The sequence below is a fragment of the Pipistrellus hanaki genome (genome assembly GCF_964339955.1).
Source record: "Pipistrellus hanaki genome assembly, chromosome: 15".
In the NCBI taxonomy this organism is placed as follows: domain Eukaryota; kingdom Metazoa; phylum Chordata; class Mammalia; order Chiroptera; family Vespertilionidae; genus Pipistrellus; species Pipistrellus hanaki.
Window position 1 is genome coordinate 43247184 of NC_140517.1, and position 18649 is coordinate 43265832.

General features: G+C 52.6%; 2 protein-coding genes and 1 long non-coding RNA gene across 3 annotated transcripts in view; 1 reads left to right on the forward strand and 2 right to left on the reverse strand.

Moving 5' to 3' along the window:
• Positions 1-18649, reverse strand: part of LOC311633529 — a 211137-nt gene that overhangs the window by 40715 nt on the left and 151773 nt on the right. The window lies entirely within an intron of this gene.
• The window catches only part of OPA3 (outer mitochondrial membrane lipid metabolism regulator OPA3), a 115909-nt gene that overhangs the window by 34226 nt on the left and 63034 nt on the right, over positions 1-18649 (reverse strand). The gene's annotated exons all lie outside the window — the stretch shown is intronic.
• Positions 10454-13291, forward strand: LOC311633511 (uncharacterized protein). The gene is made up of 4 exons (XM_084906275.1): positions 10454-10579; positions 10674-10727; positions 12157-12369; positions 13006-13291. The coding sequence occupies exons 1-4, from the start codon at positions 10489-10491 to the stop codon at positions 13083-13085; spliced, it is 438 nt and encodes a 145-aa protein (XP_084762401.1). The 5' UTR covers positions 10454-10488; the 3' UTR covers positions 13086-13291.

The window sequence follows — 18649 nt, forward strand, 5'->3', positions numbered from 1 at the left end:
CCCCACTATGGGCTCTGCCATCTTGTTATGGGGTGATAGTCAATTTGCATATTCCCTCTTTATTAGATAGGATATTAAAAAAAAGAACACAATCTCATAAATGTCATTTTAATAATCCTTTTACATTTTATCTGTTGCTGTTATCTCTTGAAATATGGTTTTGGTTTTTTTAAATGTTATTGATTTTTTTTTTAGAGAAAGGAAGGGAAAAGAAGAGAGAGAGATAGAAACATCGATGAAAGAGAAAAACACCAATCATCTACCTCCTGCACACCCCTACCAGGATGGGGGATGGAGCCTACAACTCAGGCATGTGCCCTGACCGGGAATCTAACCTGTGAACTGTTGGTGCATTGGCTGACACTCAACCACCGAGTCACACTGGCCGTGCTGAAATATGATTGATTGATTGGTTATTTAATGAATTAATTAATTTATTTAAGGGAGATTTGATATATTTTTTTTCATTTTCATTTTTGACACTATTACAGATGTCCCTGTTTCCCCCTCTCTGGCCCTCTCCACTGAAATATGATTTAGATTGCTAATCTCACTCATTCAGGAAATGCCAAGAGGTGTTCTGTGGGGAAATGGTGTCTCTATACACTTTTTCTTTTGCCTTTGCTAATATCACAGAATTTTTCTTATCCCTTCTAAGGCAGTAGTCGCCTGAGTTTTTTATCCTTACAATACTGCCCCATGGTATTTAACATAAAAAAGAATAGAACTGTTAACAGTTTCTTGCTAAAAAAAAAAAAATTAAATTAAAAAATAGGCCAATAAACCTTTAAAGAAATGCTCAACACCTTAGTAATCAGAGAAACACAAATAGAAACCACAATGAGATACCATTTCACACCCACTAGAATAACTATCATCGGAACAACAAAGAACCCCAATTTCTTTCCAGATTTCTGAGGAAAAGGAACTCTCACAGGCCACTGGTGGGAATGAAAAGTAGTCTGTCAATTTCTTAAAAGTTAAATATAAACTTACCACATGCCCTAACAAACAGTTCCACTTCTAGGTATGTATATATCTAAGAGAAAAAAAATGTATGTCCACACACTTGTGCACAAATTACCTCAGAAGCATTCATTATTCACAAGAACTAAAAAGTGTAAACCGAGGAGGATCCAAGATGGCTGCTCGGGTATACACCTAGCCGCAGCAGCTCACAACAATTTCAAAGGAATACAACTAAAATGTAGAGTGGACATTGCCCAGAGCTACAGGTAGTCGACTGACTGAAAACTCTACAATAGGAAGGAGGGAGAAAACCAGAAGGAAAATCAGAGGAGCTGAAAAAAAGCCTAAGGTACGGAGACATGCTGCGCGCTCGCACGCACGCACGCGCGGAGAGGTCGCAGCCGGAGAGGAGGAGAGGGCTGGGTGCTGCCTGGCGTTCCCTAGCAGGAAGGAAATAGAACCCCCAGCCTGGGCTGAACCCCCGAACCGGCAGCGCTGAGCCCCAAGTTATGTGCCAGACCCTGGGGACCCAGGCTCCGGCAGGGGGAGACAATCCCGGGGGACGGCGAAATGCGGGGCCCCCGGAGTCGCGCGCACATGGCGCGCAGAGGACTGAATGTTGACTCTGATGCTGGATTACCCTAGCCGGAAGAAACAAAGCCTCCGGCGGCAGCTCTGAGCCTCAGTCCAGACCTCCCCGAACTCCAGGTCTGGGCCAGTCCCTGGGGACCCAGGCTGGGGCAGGGGGAGACGGGGCTGTGAGGTGGAGTCCTGGGAGCGCGGCGAAAGGCCGAGCCCCCGGAGTCGCGCACACTGCGCGCAGAGGACAGTCTGTTGACTCTGATCCTGGACTCCCCTAGTGGGAGGGAGAAAGAAAGCTCCAGACTGGAGGAACGCCACGAGGAGCAGGAGCCCCTGCCGGACACCGGCCAGCCGGGCGCCAGCAAGGAGCCGGGCGACGGGGCCCCCAGTGGGGGGGGTGCCCCTGAGCCTTCGACTGCTGAGCGCTGGCAACGGAGCCAAGGACGGGGGCTGCTTCCTGGGCGGCGCCGACCCCGGCAACAGGCTGGAGCAGCGCCGGAGCCCGCGGAGAACAAAGGGGTGCCACAGGCCAACCTGCTGAGCTCCCAGGACAAGGAGGAAGAAACCAAAGAAGTTCTCAATGTGAAGAAATCAAGTGAGAGCAAATGATAGTAAAATTACTTAAGAAAGAATACAAAGAAGATCTTGAAAAATCAAAGACTAAGTCAGAACTCAACGCACCAGCCAACATTGCAACATAAATGCGTTTTGTTGTTTTTTTTAAAAAAAGAAAAAAAAAAGAAGAGAAAAAAGGGACAGAATGTTGGAACAGCGGCGACCAGGCCTAGAGTGGCCAGGCACAAGGCAGTGGCAGCTGGGCCCGGAGCAGCAGTGGCCAGGCCCCAGAACAGCAGCAGCCAGAACAAGAGCAGCAACGGCCAGCACTGGAGCAGCCAGACCTGGGGCAGTGGCAGCCAGGCCTGAGGCAGAGGCGGCCAAGCCCAGGGTGGCCAGTCCAGGAACACCCAGACACGGAGTGGCTGGGCCCGGAGAAGCCCGGCCCAGAGCAGCCGGGTTGGGAGCAGCCAGGCCCAGAACAGCAGTAGACAACCACGAAGAATCCAGGCTGGGAGCGGCCAGGCTCGGAGCAGCCGGGTCTGGTGCGGCCAGGCCCGGAGCAGCGGCTGCCAGGCTGGGAGCGGCCAGGCCCGGAGCAGCAGCTCCCAGGCTGGGAGCGGCCAGGCCCGGAGCAGCCGGGTCTGGTGCGGCCAGGCCCGGAGCAGCGGCTGCCAGGCTGGGAGCGGCCAGGCCCGGAGCAGCCGGGTCTGGTGCGGCCAGGCCCGGAGCAGCGACTGCCAGGCTGGGAGCGGCCAGGCCCGGAGCAGCCGGGTCTGGTGCGGCCAGGCCCGGAGCAGCGGCTGCCAGGCTGGGAGCGGCCAGGCCCGGAGCAGCCGGGTCTGGTGCGGCCAGGCCCGGAGCAGCGGCTGCCAGGCTGGGAGCGGCCAGGCCCGGAGCAGCCGGGTCTGGTGCGGCCAGGCCCGGAGCAGCGGCTGCCAGGCTGGGAGCGGCCAGGCCCGGAGCAGCCGGGTCTGGTGCGGCCAGGCCCGGAGCAGTGGCTGCCAGGCTGGGAGTGGCCAGGCCTGGAGAAGCGGCTGCCAGGCTGGGAGCGGCCAGGCCCGGAGCAGCCGGGTCTGGTGCGGCCAGGCCCGGAGCAGCGGCGGCCAGGCTGGGAGCGGCCAGGCCCGGAGCAGCTGGGTCTGGTGCGGCCAGGCCCGGAGCAGCGGCTGCCAGGCTGGGAGCGGCCAGGCCCGGAGCAGCCGGGTCTGGTGCGGCCAGGCCAGGAGCAGCGGCTGCCAGGCTGGGAGCGGCCAGGCCCGGAGCAGCAGCTGCCAGGCTGGGAGCGTCCAGGCCCGGAGCAGCCGGGTCTGGTGCGGCCAGGCCCGGAGCAGCGACTGCCAGGCTGGGAGCGGCCAGGCCCGGAGCAGCCGGGTCTTGTGCGGCCAGGCCCGGAGCAGCGGCTGCCAGGCTGGGAGCGGCCAGGCCCGGAGCAGCCGGGTCTGGTGCGGCCAGGCCAGGAGCAGCGGCTGCCAGGCTGGGAGCGGCCAGGCCCGGAGCAGCCGGGTCTGGTGCGGCCAGGCCAGGAGCAATGGCTGCCAGGCTGGGAGCAGCCAGGCCCGGAGCAGCGGCTGTCAGGCTGGGAGCGGCCAGGCCCGAAGCGGCCGGGACCGGAGCAACCGGTCCCAGAGCAGCCGGGTCGGGTGCGGCCAGGCCTGTAGCAGCAACAGCCAAGTCCAGAGCAACTAGGTCGGGAGCGGCAGTGACCAGACCCGGAGCAGCTGGTTGTGGAACGAACCAGAGCAACAGAGGCCAGGCCCGGAGCAGCCAGACCCGAAACAGCTCGCTCCTCGCCTGTACCTGCCCACGGCTGCCTCTCAGACATGGCTGGAAACTTTTGCGGGAACTTGAGGGTCTGCTGAATCAAGTGATGAAGGCTTAGATCTGGATGTGTTGAGTTAGTATAGCGCTGGGGTGTTGATCTGTAAGTGCCTTGGGTGGGGCCTGGATGAGGCTGGTTGACCTATTTGGAAATGTCTTTTGTGTGAAGTGTATCATTGGGCATGTGGAGGTATTATTGATATGAGATAATGCTAAGTAACAGATTTACTATCTGAAAAGGGATTTACTATCGGGGAAAGGGAGGGAGGAAGAGACTGAACATAAACTGTGCACCTATGGATGAGGACAATGGGGGATGGGGAGGGGGCGGAGGGTGGGGTGGGAACCTGGTGGAGGGGGGAAGAAATGAGGAACCTTTGTAATAATATGAACAATAAAGATTGATTTGAAAAAAAAAAAAAAAAAAAAAAAGTGTAAACCACCCAAATGTCTATAAATTGGTGAACAGATAAACAGTTTGGTATATTTACAAGTGGAATATTTTTTGTTGTTAATATTCACCTGAGAATATTTTTCCCATTGATTTTTAGAGAGAATGGATGGGAGGGGGAGATACACAGAGAGAGAAACTTCAATTGGTTGCCTCCCAAATGACCCAGATGGGAATTGAACCCTCCCTGATCCATGGGCCGATGCTCTAACCACTGAGCAACTAGCTAGGGCAACAATAGAAAATTAATCTACACTAATAAATAGGAAATATGCAAATTGAACATCACTTTACGATGCCCACCAGCCATTCAGGAGTGAGTATGCAAATTAACCTCATCACCTCCATGGAGACTGACAGCAGGGAGGAGGCAGCACCCAGCATGGCCTGCTTGGCAGTCACTGTGGTGTGGAGCAGGCAGGCCCTGCAGAGAGCAGAGAACCATGAGGAGCGGGCCTAAGCATTCAGAAGGACAACTCCCGAGGCTCCTGGATTGAAGAGGCTGCAGGTCAGGCTAAAGAAAACCCCCCCATGCATGAATTTCATGCACCAGGCCTCTAGTATATACACTGAGTGGCCAGATTATTATGATCTCTGAATGCATAATAATCTAGCCACTCAGTGTATATCCTACATGATAAAAAGGCAAGCCGGCCAACCGCCCATATCCCCTTCCCCTGGCCAGGCTGGCCAGACCCCACCGATGCACAAATTCATGCACCAGGCCTCTAATACACACACACACACACACACACACACACACACACACACTCACTCACTGAGTGACCAGATTATTATGCATTCAGCGATCATAATAATCTAGCCACTCAGTGTATATAAAAAGTTAGGTGTCTGTCTGCCCAGCTCGTAGCTATGATGTGTATTGAGTACCAGGGGGCAGATGCTCAATGCAGGAGCTGCCATGACGTGCACTGGCCATTTAAAAATAAATGGCACCATGAACCTGGAGCTCACAAACCAACACTTGGCTTCCCTCAAGTGGGATACAGTCACCACCTCAGAGTGACACCCCACCAAAATGCAGCCAATGCTGCCAAGACCTTATGGTGCAAAATGCAGCCCACAGCCCAACCAAACCCTGAAACAGTGTCTGTGGGTGCTGAGTAATGACGTGAGTGATGACGTCATGTAGCAACACCCAGCTTCTCCCTAGCCTCCTTGGAGTTTCTTCAGCCCAGGAACCCAACTTGCTTTATAGCCAGGTGCAAACATTTTACAGTTTACCCAATGCCTGTGAAGTGTTTTCCGTGCCTCATCTCATTTGATCCTCACAGAAGTCCTGGAGTAGGTAGATAGGAGACTTGGTAGAGTCCTATATTCTTTTCATTAGCAAGACACGAATAGCGATATTAAAAATTTGTCTAATTAATTCTTTTTAATGTGCACAAATCTGTGCACCAGGACACTAGTATGTAAAAGGGTATGAAGCGCTGACACATGCTACAACATTGATGCATCTTGAAACATCATTGTAAGTGAAAAAAGCCAGACACAAAGGCTTTAAGTGTACGATTCCTTTTACATGAAACTAGAGGCCCAGCGGCCCAGTGAAATTTGTGAACTTGGGGGAGAACACATTTCAGGTCTCACAACACTGGCTCTGAACTGTAAACCTCCACAATTCCTGCTTCTACTCTTAGCCTTGGCCTCCGGCGAGCCATATGATAGCCAACAAACTTGTTTTCCTGCAGAAGGATGACAAAATGCAACATTTTGCAACTTTGTGCTGGGCACAAGGGTACCCTCCCAGGTGTTTTGTTTGTTTTCCTTCCTGGGTGTTTTGAATGTTTCCTAGGCGTGTGTTATGCCACTGTCATAAGAGTCCCACAAAGGAAGTTCTGTTACCAGATTCCAGTGTGTGGGAAGCCGTGTTCCGTGGGGCCCGAGGGCATAGAGTAGGGATGCCTACCTGCTCTCCTGCAGGGGATTGATCACAGGGTAGGGACGCCTACCTGCTCTCCCCTAAGCCTTCAGGGTCAACTAGGAACAGGGCAGACCATAGCCCCATTGTTAGAGAGTGCGCGTGATGCACGACTTATCTGGATGTTCTCAGCTAGGCTGTTCTCAATGATGTCTAACCAGACGCTTGCTCTATGTATCTTTTCCAAGAATGTCTTGAGGAGCTGTCGGGCGGCCTTGTCCTGGGAAAGGGGCACTTGGAGAAATGCCCAGAAAAGCCTCATAAATGTACGCTTGCAACTAATAAAGCTGCTGCAGTCTCATCATGGACTAGCAGTCCTCCTGAAGCCCCACTTTCTCTTGTCTTTATTTCTCTTAAACCTCCTAGCCCTACTCCAGGACCTGTGATGCCGGCTGGATCCGGTACCAGTGACTTCCACCAGCTCACCCAGCTCACCCAGCCTGCGTGAGGTGCCCACACATGGAGCTGTTGTTGTGGCTCTAGGCTTGAGATCAGGACTGGAGCCGCCCAGCTCTTCTCCAGGATGCTCACTGCCCTCCAGCCAGACCCCCTAAGCTTTCAACGGACTGCAAACCGCATGGCTGTCCATACCCCCACTATTCACAATTGCCAAGAGGTGGGAACAACCCAAATTCCATCAACTGATGAACGGATAAGCAAATTGTGGTCTGTCTGTTCAGGGAATATTATAAGGCCACGAAAAGGAATGAAGCGCCGAAACTGGTTTGGCTCAGTGGATAGAGCGTCGGCCTGCGGACTGAAACGTCCCAGGTTCAATTCCGGTCAAGGGCATGCACCTTGGTTGCGGGCACATCCCCAGAGGGGGGTGTGCAAGAGGCAGCTGATCGATGATTCTCTCTCATCGATGTTTCTAACTCTCTATCCCTCTCTCTTCCTCTCTGTAAAAAAAAAAAAATCAATAAAAATATTAAAAAAAAAAGAAAAAAGGAATGAAGCACTGATCCATTGCACAACATGGATAAACCTTGAAAGTACTATGTTGAGTTAAAGACGCCAGACACAAAAGGCAACATATTGTATATTCTATGCCTATTAAATTTCCAGAATAGACAAATCCATAGAGATGGGCATCAGATTAGCATTTTCTGGGGGCTAGAGAGGGAGGGTATAGAGGTGCCAGTGAATGGTACCATATTTTACTCTGGGAGTGATGAAAAGGTTTAGGAACCAGTTAGGGATAATGGTTGTACAATGCTGTGAATGTCACCTAATTGTTCACTATAAACTGGTCACTGGTGTTACGTAAATTTCACATCAATAAACACACACACATGCAATTTCAAGGTCACAACAAGACTGCAAAGTGGCCTCACGTGGAACTGGGGGTGGTGGGGTGTGGGTGGGGCCTGTGGAGCCAGGGCAGGGCCAGCCCTCTCCCTAGCCTATGACTGTCCTACTTGGCAGGGCACCCTTGGCTAAGGGCTCTGGTTACTCTCATTTCCTGCAAGAGACCAAAGAGAAGACAGTGGAGGGATGATCCGGCTTCCTCCACCAGCCACACAGCCTGGCTCCTGAGAGCCCACCTGTGGTTGCTTGGGGGAGGGTAGAACGCAGAAGGGTTGGTGAGAGGGGGGCGAGGAGATGTGTCCACTGCCTTCAGTGTGCTGGGTTCATGGGCACGCACATATGTCAAAGCACAACAAGTTATGGGATTATTTATGTCTTGGAAACAACACATACCATATCTGTCAGACATAGCTAAACTTATATACAAAGTAACTGGAAAGGCAGTAAATTTCCAATGGAATAAAGAACAGGAAGAAGCCTTCCAACAATTAAAACACTATATCCACCTCTTCTCTCAACTACAGAATATACAACCAGGTGACAAGGTAGTTCTAGATACTGCTTTCATATCAGAACAAGGTAATTGGGAACTATATAAAAAGGGAAAGATGACCATAAGCTAATGCCAGTGGGATTCTGGTCCAAGAGATTTCCGTACTCTCATTTTAAATACTCATATTTTGAGAAATTGATTTGGACCTTATATGTAGCACTGCTACACACAGAACCTCTGACAGGACAACAGCCAATAACAGTCAGGGGCACCCTGCCTCTTAAGGCATGGTTAAATATGTCAGTGGAAGATTTGACAGGTAGTCAAATTGAAGAAAAGGTACTTGCGTGCAAGTGGTACATAAACACAAGAAGTACCAACGGCTTCGGAGAACCAGCCCTCTTCACTGAGGAGGTAAACAAACTTGAGGTGGAACCATCCACCTGTGCCAACAAGTTTGTACCTATAGAAAAACCTACAGGTGTACAGGGACCGAAATACACCCTTGTCTTAAAAAATGCCTGGTTTACAGAGGGATCAGCCCCCGTTTCCGGTGACCTTATCACCTGGAGGGCAGCAGCCTTCAATCCTGCAACACAACAAGCTCTGATTGCGTCTGGTGAGTCCAATTCTGCACGACATGCAGAACTTATAGCCGCATATATAGCTGTGCAGGAAGCAGTGCGGACACAAAAACATAAAATATATATATATTTACAGACTCTTGGGCAGTATGTAATGGCATTATATTATGGTCAGGAAAATGGAAACAAACTAATTGGCAATTAAAAAAATATATATATATATTTTATTGATCCACTTTGGGATGATCCAGTGGCAATGGTTGACTTTTCCAAACCAATTGGCTGTGAATATAGTGATTGTGAATTATCAATCATAACTACTATAGGAGGTGAGACCTTAGTTGCATATCCAACTTTGAATATGCCAATTCAATTGAATTCTGAAGAATGGGCTACTCCACTAGGGGATCTCATATACATTGATCCATACTTTTTTGAAAAATCTAAACTAATTCAATTTACTCCCAATATTTTTATTGCTTTTGATTATCTACAATTGGACACTCTACTGATGACTCTGAGACCTCACTCCCCAAGATCTCTAGTTCATAATTTGTGGCATGTTTTACCAATATCTCTGTTTATGATCATACTACTCAAACCAATCAGCATTACAATTTCCAATCTAATTGTACATTCATTGCTAATACCATGAATATCACGTTCAATGGCAAAATTCACTATACTACTTTCGATACCAAAACTTCTCTATACTTTTCCCCTGACCTTCCACTATATCCTACCCTTCAAACTAAACATTACAATGCACCTCCTATGCTTAATGACTCTCTGTTCAAGTTACAACTCCTAGAACCCTTGGTTAAGGATACTTTACAAGCAGCTTCAGCGCATAAGGACAACCTTCATCATCTCGTCTATGAAGCAAACTCAGCAGCACTCACTTCGAAGGAACTCCATGCCAAACTCCACAGAACTGCAGATGGACAGACATCTTCCTATCTCTATGGAGAACTGTCCCCTGCACACCTGACTGGAATTTCATCAACCCCGTTGCATGTACTTTCTTCCTTATATTCTGCTTGGACTTTAGTCAAGGAAATTGCCATTTTCATTCTTATATTAATTTTACTTTCTTTGATTGTTAAGGTTTTAAGAGGTTTTTAGATATGGGAGAGATAAGAGATCAACTTGTATGCATGCATATAAACATAACCAATGGAGGAAAAACTATGGGGAGGGAGGGCACGTTTGGGAATGGGGGGGGGGATTGGTAAGCTATGTACACATATAATATCTTAATAAAAAAAATAAATGGGCCGAAGCCGGTTTGGCTCAGTGGTAGAGCGTCGGTCTGCGGACTGAAAGGTCCCAGGTTCGATTCCGGTCAGGGGCATATACATTGGTTGCTGGCACATCCCCGGTAGGGGGTGTGCAGGAGGCAGCTGGTTGATGTTTCTCTCTCATTGATGTTTCTGGCTCTCTATCCCTCTCCCTTCCTCTCTGTAAAAAATCAATAAAATATATTTTAAAATAAATAAATAAAAATAAAGTATTTGAGTTAAATAAATTTCTCCCACCTGCTCATGTGAAGTGAAACAAAACACAACCCAATGTGTATTCTGGGACTTGGCAATCAGGGCGTGACTCAGTTTGAGACTTAGGAGCCCAGGGATGAAATCATTCACCAGGTGACTGATCAAATCCAGAGCCCCACCTCCCCAAGAGTTGCTAATGCATTGCCATGTGTTTCTGACGACTCAGCCCAACCCAAGTCACCTGACTAACACAGGATATAAAACACAGGACCCACAGCTTCCCCCAGATGCTGTGGGTCCGTAACATGTATGGCCCAGGGGCAGCCAGATGCAGGCCAGGGCCCAGCGGGAGGGAGTCCGGACTCCTTATCTTCTCAGGTGCGGGCCTCCCACCACCCAAGGTACCAAGGTAAGGGCTTCCACCACCCACTCCTCCACTGGGACACCAACCCTCAACCTCTCTCCCCTGCAGTTCTCTTCTTCCTGCTGTTCACACTGGTGCATGGAGGATCCCAAACCGCCCCAGGTGAGCATGGGTGTGGGCCCTCCCGGTGCCTTCTGTCCTGCTCAGCGGAAATGCCAGCCTCACAAGGAGCTCGGACCCACCTCCCACGGGGTCCTGGGGGGCCAGCCCCTGTGAGCACCCCATCCCCATGCCCTCTCCTTGTGCTGAGTGTGGGTGCAGGGCAGGGTGGAGGGAGCAGAAATGGGGACTCGGGAGAAGGGGAGTTACCGCTGAGTCAAGAGCCAAAGTCAAGGGCCTCCTTCCGCCACAGGCCCAGCGGTGAGCTCTTCTCTTAAAACTCCCTCCATTCAGCCCCACTGTCACCCTCGGTCTGTGTGACCCCCTGAAGCAGAAGAGACCCTTTAGAAATGACAAAGTGGGGCTCACAGAGGTGAAGTTCATTGCCCAAGGCCACGGGCAGGTGAAGGGAGGGTGGGGCTGGGACCCGGACTTGGCGGAGGAGTCCTCTGTCTCCTACTTTTCTAAGCAAACTTCCAACATGAGGTGCCATAGTTTCAGCCCTGGCAGGAGCCCAAGGACCAGGGAAGTGCAGTGAGGGGTGAGCGTCAGAAGAAATGTGGGAGTGAGCGAGAAGAGCTGATTCAGCAACGGAAAGTGTGAGGCAACAACCGAAAGTGTCTCTGAGCCTTTGAAGCTCCACTCCCCCACCCCTACTCTCCCCCCACCATCTCCCCCCTGTCCCCGCCAACCCGGCTTTGTCTGCCCAAAGAGGCTGACCTGCAGAAGGTGCCCATCAATGATCCTCTCTCACATGGACGTTTCTCTCTCTTACCCATCTCTCTCTAAAATAAAGTAAAATAAATAGCTAAATGGGGGTTGAAAGACGCATCTTTTTTTTTATTATTTACTTTATTTTTATTGATTTCAAAGAAGAAGGGAGAGGGAGAGAAACATCCATGATGAGAAAGAATCATGATCCGCTGCCTCCTGCACGCCCCCGACTGAGGATCAAGCCTGCAGCCCGGGCCTGTGCCCTTGACTGGGATTGAACCCAGGATCCTTCAGTCCACAGGCCGATGCTCTATCCACTAGTCACTCCAACAGAGCTTTGCTTTTTTTTTTTTTTTTTTTTAAGATGCGGTCCTCCTGCCTCCCTGCCCATCTGCTCTCCCTCCAGTCCCCAGGCCCAGCATCCACTCAGCCACCTGGCCAGTCTCCTGGGGAGACGGGGCATCTCCCTAGCCTGAGTGAGGCGGAGCATCACTCCGAAGGACCGCTGGCTGTGGGCCCAGGGTGGGCGGTCAGCAGCCCAGCTCACAAGGTCAGGTCGGGGACCACCTGGGGGTGTGAGAGCTCAGTGCAGACCCCACCCGTGGGTGGACAGAGGCCGACTGGACGTGGGAACTAGGTGCTGGTGGGAGATGAATGGAAGCAGGAGAAATAAGGCACAGGAGGAGGGCAGGCCTTATGCTAAGCTGTCTGGCCCCAGGCAAGGTGCTGGTGGTGAGAAAGGAGATGTGGCGACTCTGTGGCAGCGTGGCCCTGGACCCCAAGAACTCCAAGTGGAGCTGCTGCAGAGACGTGTACCCCTTCCACCGCCCCACACAGAGGTGCTGCCAGACCTCAGGGATATTCGTCATCCCCAAGGACTGCAGCAAGTCAGAGGCTGAAGACTGTAGGACATACACCCAGCGGACCCCAGGTAGGGCCTGGCCGCTTCCCCCTCTGCTCCTCCTGTGCTCCTGAGCCTCAGGGACCCTTCCTTCTCACCCTCTTTCCCTCCTCCCTCCTGCCTTTCTTTCCCTCCCTCCTCCCTCCTTCCTGGATGCTCAGTCCTCCGTGGAGGGGCCCGTCTGCTACGGGACAGGGGGTCTGTGCCATGAACTTAGCTGTGTCCTAACTTCCTGCTGTGTGACCTTGGACAGAGTCCTGCCCTCCCTGGGCCCATTCTCACCCAAAGCGGGAGGCTGGGCTCTTTGGAAGCTTCCACAGCTCCTACAGTTACTCATCTCCAAGTATGAATCAGTCCTGCATTTGGCACTCTTAGCGCCTATCCCCATTACTCCAACAACAACAAAAACAAATCCCTGTGTTTTGGGAAGGAAAGAGGCTCACCTCCAGGTTGGAAGTCATGACCCGGTGAGGGTCACACGAGGGTCCCCATGCAGCAGTGGCACCTGCTGCCCCCTCACAGGTCCCACCAAGGTGCTCACAGGGTCAGCGCCCTGGGCTGGTGGTGACTTGGATGTCTGGTTCTCTCTTCTCTGTAGACTCGGAAGGAGCTCAGTAAGATGTGCTAGTAACGTGCATCTCCCCCCTCCCCTTCTCTTCCCCACAGGCATTCATCTAAATTCTAAGGGACATCAGGAGATTTGCAAGGAGGGGGGCAGTGGCCAGGGGCAGGTGCACCCAGGCTAACCCCTGAACCTGTCTCCAGGCCCCCTTTTCCTGCCCTGCAGTGTGGCTCAGTGGTTGTGCGCGGACCTATGAGCCAGGAGGGCACACGCCTGGGTTGTGAGCTTCATCCCCAGTGTGGGCGTCAGGATGTTTCTCTCTCATCACTGATGTTTCTGTCTCTCCCTCCCTCTCCCTTCCGCTCTGAAATCAACACAAATTTTTTTTTTTTAAGGCCCCCTTTTCCTGAGTTCCCGGTGAGCTCAAGAGCCCGCCTAGGCTCATTTCTTCCCCACATAACATTTCTGGAGAGCAAAGCCGCCCGCCCCGCCTGGTCTCCCCTTGCTTCTTCTTTGCTAAGCAGTCCTGTCTCACCGTCCCCAGCTTTTAATACACATACTCTCCCCGGCCCCTGTGGCTCAGTTGGTTGAGCTTCAGCTGAGAGCACCCGATGGGTAGGTCCCTGAGTCAGGTTCCCTGCCGGGCACACGCCCTATTTGGGGCTTGATTCCCAGCAGGAGACTGCAGGAAGCAGCAAGTAAATGTTTCTCTCTCCCCGTCGCCCTTCCTCTCTCTGAAATCACTAAAAATTCATTTACACACACACACACACACACACACACACACACACACACACACAAACGTGCTCTCAAGACCACCTTGGGCCCTAAACAGTTTGGCTCAGTGGATAGAGCGTTGGACTCAAAGGTCCAGGGTTCCATTCCGGTCAAGGGCATGTACCTTGGTTGCGGGCACATCCCCAGGTGGGGGTGTGCAGGAGGCGGCTGATCAATGTTTCTGACTCTCCCTCCCTCTCCCTTCCGCTCTGTAAAAAAATCAATAAAATATATATATTTAAAAACAACACCTTGGACTCATATGGTGACATTTTTCCCACAAGGAGTCAAGCACCCACACACCGCCGGCCCCAGACAGAGCCACCCAGGGCCGGGTCCCTGCCCAGTACCCCTCTTGCTGATTCCGTTTTAAAGGAGCGGGCGCTGTGGACACGGCAAGGAGCGGCGCGATCTCCTTTCTCCTTTCGGGGCAGAACCCGCGGTCCGCGGCGAACCCCTCGGGCGAGTGCGCTCGCTCCGCCCGCCTGCGGTGCGGGAGGAGACGCAGGTCCGCCGCGCAGGGGCACCGGGGGCAGGAACCTTGGAACCGACCGGACACTTTGAGGGTGGCCACCCCCCACCCCCATCCCCAATCCGGCCCAAGACTTTATCTCGGAAACTAGGAGGTCCTGGGCGGAGGCTGGGCTTCAAGGTTCGGCTGCCGCCCGGAGTGCTTAGCTGAGCGGTTAGTGTTGGGGTTCTGCTTTCAGCTCCCGTGGAAAGCTGGGAACACTCTCTCTGCCCAGCCCCACTCTCCCTCTGCCCGCCTGTCTGTGCTCCGAGGCTGAGCGGGGCAATGCCATCGCTGACCCCGCCCTCCCGGGAGGAGGAAGGGAGGGGGAGGGGAGGAGGAGAGCGCACCTGAAACCAGCTCCTGGGCCCTGGGGTCTGAGGGTGGGGTCAGCCCTGCTGTGTCCAGTCCCAGGGGCCTCGCCCTCCCTGGCTCCCTCCATCCTCCTGCACCGGCCCACACCGCCACCCTGCACCGAACTCTCTTCTGTAAGCGCAGCTAACCAGGCAAACAGACAGACAGACCTCCCACAGCTCCCCAGGTCTCTCAGGGGTCTCCTAGCCCGCCCCTCCAGGTCCTGCACAAATCCCCCTCCCAGCTAACCTCCCCCTTCCCGCTCGGCCCCTGCCACTCCCGCCACTTCCTGGGGCAGCCGGGTCTTTGCTTAAGGAACGGCCCCAGTGGGCGGGGTGAGCCCTCTCCTCCTAGACCCCTTAATGATCCTTTAAAAGACGGATGCAGCCTAAACCGGTTTGGCTCAATAGATAGAGCAGCGGTCTGTGGACTGAAGGGTCCCAGGTTCAATTCCGGTCAAGGGCATGTACCATGGTTGCGGGCACATCCCCAGTAGGTGTTGTGCAGGAGGCAGCTGGTCGATGATTCTCTCTCATCGATGTTTCTTTTTTTTTGTTTGTTAATTTAAAAAAATATATATTTTATTGATTTTGTACAGAGAGGAAGGGAGAGAGAGAGTTAGAAACATCGATGAGAGAGTCATCGATCAGCTGCCTCTTGCACACCCCCTGCTGGGGATGTGCCCGCAACCAAGGTACATGCCCTTGACCTGAATCGAACCCGGGACCATTCAGTCCCCAAGCCGACGCTCTATCCATTGAGCCAAACAAGTTTCGGCTCTCATCCATGTTTCTAGCTCTCTGTCCCTCTCCCTTGCTCTCTGTAAAAAATCAATAAAATATAAAAAATAAATAAATAAAAAAGACAGATGCAGAACACTTTCCAGATGATTCCGGCTTTGTACATATGGGTACATCTACCAACACCTGTAGCTTTTACTCTATACACAAACTCTTAGGACAGGAAACAGCTAACAGGTAAGAATGACCATCTCTGGGTGCTGGGGTTACGGGAGAATTTTTCATTCCATTTTGCGTTTTTCATGAGTTTTCATAGCCAGCCTCCTGTGCCTTCAAATGTGCAGGGAACAGTGAGCGGAAAACGAAGCACTGGCTGGAATGGGATTCCTTTCTGTACTGACGTCTCTGCCCCCAGTGTGTTCAGTACCTTCAGCTGTCAGTCCTGCAGGGCCTGGGGCCATAACCCTCTCTGGCTCCAGGCCTTGGGTGATCTGGTCACCATGGGAACCCCACCAGTGACCTCTTGGTTCCTGGGTCAACGCTCAGCCACTGAGCCACACTGGCCGAACACCAACTTGAGTTCTGTACACTCTAAGCTCTGGGGCTGGGAAGTTAAATTTTTTCTTTTGCACAGACCCTTCTCACTCATCTCTGCCCTTCCCACATGCTGGACCTGCTGCACCCAGGCTCTCCTGGACTTGCTCCAGAGGCCTTGCCCATTTGTGGATTTTAATCTGCATCCTTCCCTGTATAAACCATAACCATCTGTATATCAGCTTTTCTAAATCCCGTGAGTCCTTCTAGCCCGGTGGTTCTCAACCTTTCTAATATCGCAACCCTCTAATACAGTTCCTCATGTTGTGGTGACCCCCAACCATAAAATTATTTTTGTTGCTACTTCATAACTATAATTTTGCTACTGTTATGAATCATAATGTAAATATTGATAGATCCTCCCTTCCTCCAGTTGATGCACAGATGTAAACTCTACCTGCAGCCCGACATTCCTGAGCTCTGAATCACCAATCAGCACCTGCCAAACACCCTAAGCCCCCGATTCCTAAGTCCCCAGGTCCCTAATCACCAATCAGCTTGTGCCCTAAGCCCCGTCCCCTATCCCCCTATCCTTAAAGGTGCTTGTACCCCGGCCCTCGCTCTCTTCTGCTCTCTCTGTGGAAGCAGCCGGCAGGGGAACTCTTCCCTCCAATAAGGCCTGTGTGTGTCCTGCCATCCCGGTCTCCGGCTACCTTCTCTATTTAATCTATCACGATGGTGCCTCAGACCTGCTCGGTGGCATGGACCTGAGTTGATTGGCCCGTTCCGAACACCCCTGGAACCCTGCCGAACCAGGACTCGTCACTTCCTTACCGGGAGGCCTCAGGGACCTCCCCCTCCCCACCCCGGGTCCCTTGACCTGGAAGGGCCTCAGAATTTTCTCGTCCACTCGGCTACGCGTTCTACGTTCTACGTTCACGTTCTACGAAAGCCCAGGCGCCTGGCCGGGAAAACTCTGTCCTATTCCATGGGGAAGGTTTCGGGGTGACGACCTTGGGACCTTCTCTCGCCCCATTGTCTACAGCTGGATTTGAGAGAGAGAAGAGGGGATGCTCCTCATCCTCTCCCCAACTTTTCGGTGGCCCTCTTTATCGCTCCGTCATGGGAACCCCCAATCCAAACCTCCTCGGCTTTCGATTCCAATCTGGCTACTTCAAACCAAAAAGCTCATTTAAAACGGCACTTTCAGTTTCAATACCCTCCACCAAACCGCCTGGTAAAACGGCATTCCAATATCCTGATCTACATAATTTTGCCGCCAGACAAGGAAGCCTCAGATTCCTAGGAACAGGCTTCCCCTCCCACTCTCTCCCCACCTCGCTTTATTCCTCATGTTCCTCTTACAGGGGTCTTCAAACTACGGCCCGCGGGCCACATGCGGCCCGCAGAGGAGTCTGATCCGGCCCGCCAGGTTTTTTGGGCAGTGAGCGCAGCCGAGGTGTTACAGTAGAAATTAGTAGTTCATATAGTCCGGCCCTCCAGCTCTCTGAGGGACCGTGATCTGGCCCCCACTTTAAAAAGTTTGAGGACCCCTGCATCAGCTGGAAATCCTCTCTGCCCTCTCAAACCTGTTCTCAAACCCCTTTGTCTTCCGACTGCTCTTTCTCTCCACGTGGCTGAATCCTGCCACCTCCTTACAACCTTAAGCCTGTCCCTCTCGAAGCACCTTTTCCCAGGTCGTCAGAGTGCGGAGTCCTTGGCGGACTCCGGGAGTGTTTTCCCCATTTTTCCCCCCTTAACACACACCTGATCGCGCCCACTGACTGCTGCCTGTGCAGCAGCAGTGGCGGCGGGGGCAGAGTTTGCATGGCTCCCTGCACACAGCAGCAGGCCCCTCCCCACCAGCTCCTCCTAGGCCCGCCTAGGGTGGGGCATTCCTACCTGAGAATTCTAATCTTGCCCACTCTCTGGCCTACTCTCTGCTCCTGTGGCCTCCAGCAAAGGAATTCACCGGTGGTTGAATTCCCTTTTTACTCTCTGATCTTTTTCAAATTTAACCAGCAGCTGCCTTCTCCCCAGTCTCTGAGAATTCTAATCCTGAGAACCTGAGCTCCAAACAGCTAAATGTGATTTCCCTGTGGCCGCCGCCACCTGGGCATGGCGAGTTCCGCTCCCTCTCATCCGGTTCCCACGGGCCACCGCCTTCTGGGCGCAACAAGCCCCGCCCCTCTTCAGCCACGTGGTCTCAGGTAGATGACAGCCATTTAAATCAGTAAGTCCCGCCTCCGCAGGCCCCGCCTGATGTGGCCATCCACCTCCGCCCTCCCCGTCCACCTCTTCCTCCTCCTGAGTCTACATTCCAACCTCTATGTCCAGCCTCACAGATTGAGAGGCATCTCAGGTTTCTTTTTCCACTGACTGACCACCTTTACTCCCCTACATACGCCGCAACTTCAGGTCCCCAAACCCCTCAAAATGACCTCTTTAACCCAACCTTTCAAGTCTTTAATAATAGAGACAAGGAGACCCAAGTCTAACAACAGGAGAGATCAGGCCAAGGCTGAGGCCCATTAGGAGGTCTTCCAGCTCCTAGCCACCATTCCCACAAATCCCAAACGGAGTGCTAGTCCTCCCGCGGGTAAGTCAGGGGCTGAGCCTCCTCCGGGCCCAGCTTCACATGCAGCCAGGAAGGACACTGAGCCAAGTCCTGCTCAAACCCAAGACCCCCGCCTGGGCCCTGCCCCAGGTGCGGAGGGAAGGCCACTGGAAATCAGACTGTCTTCTGGCCCTCGGTCTGGCCTCAGTCAGATCCGGTTTGGAGCTCCCAGACCTCCTGGGACTGGCCACTGACGAAGCTGCCCAGACCCTGAC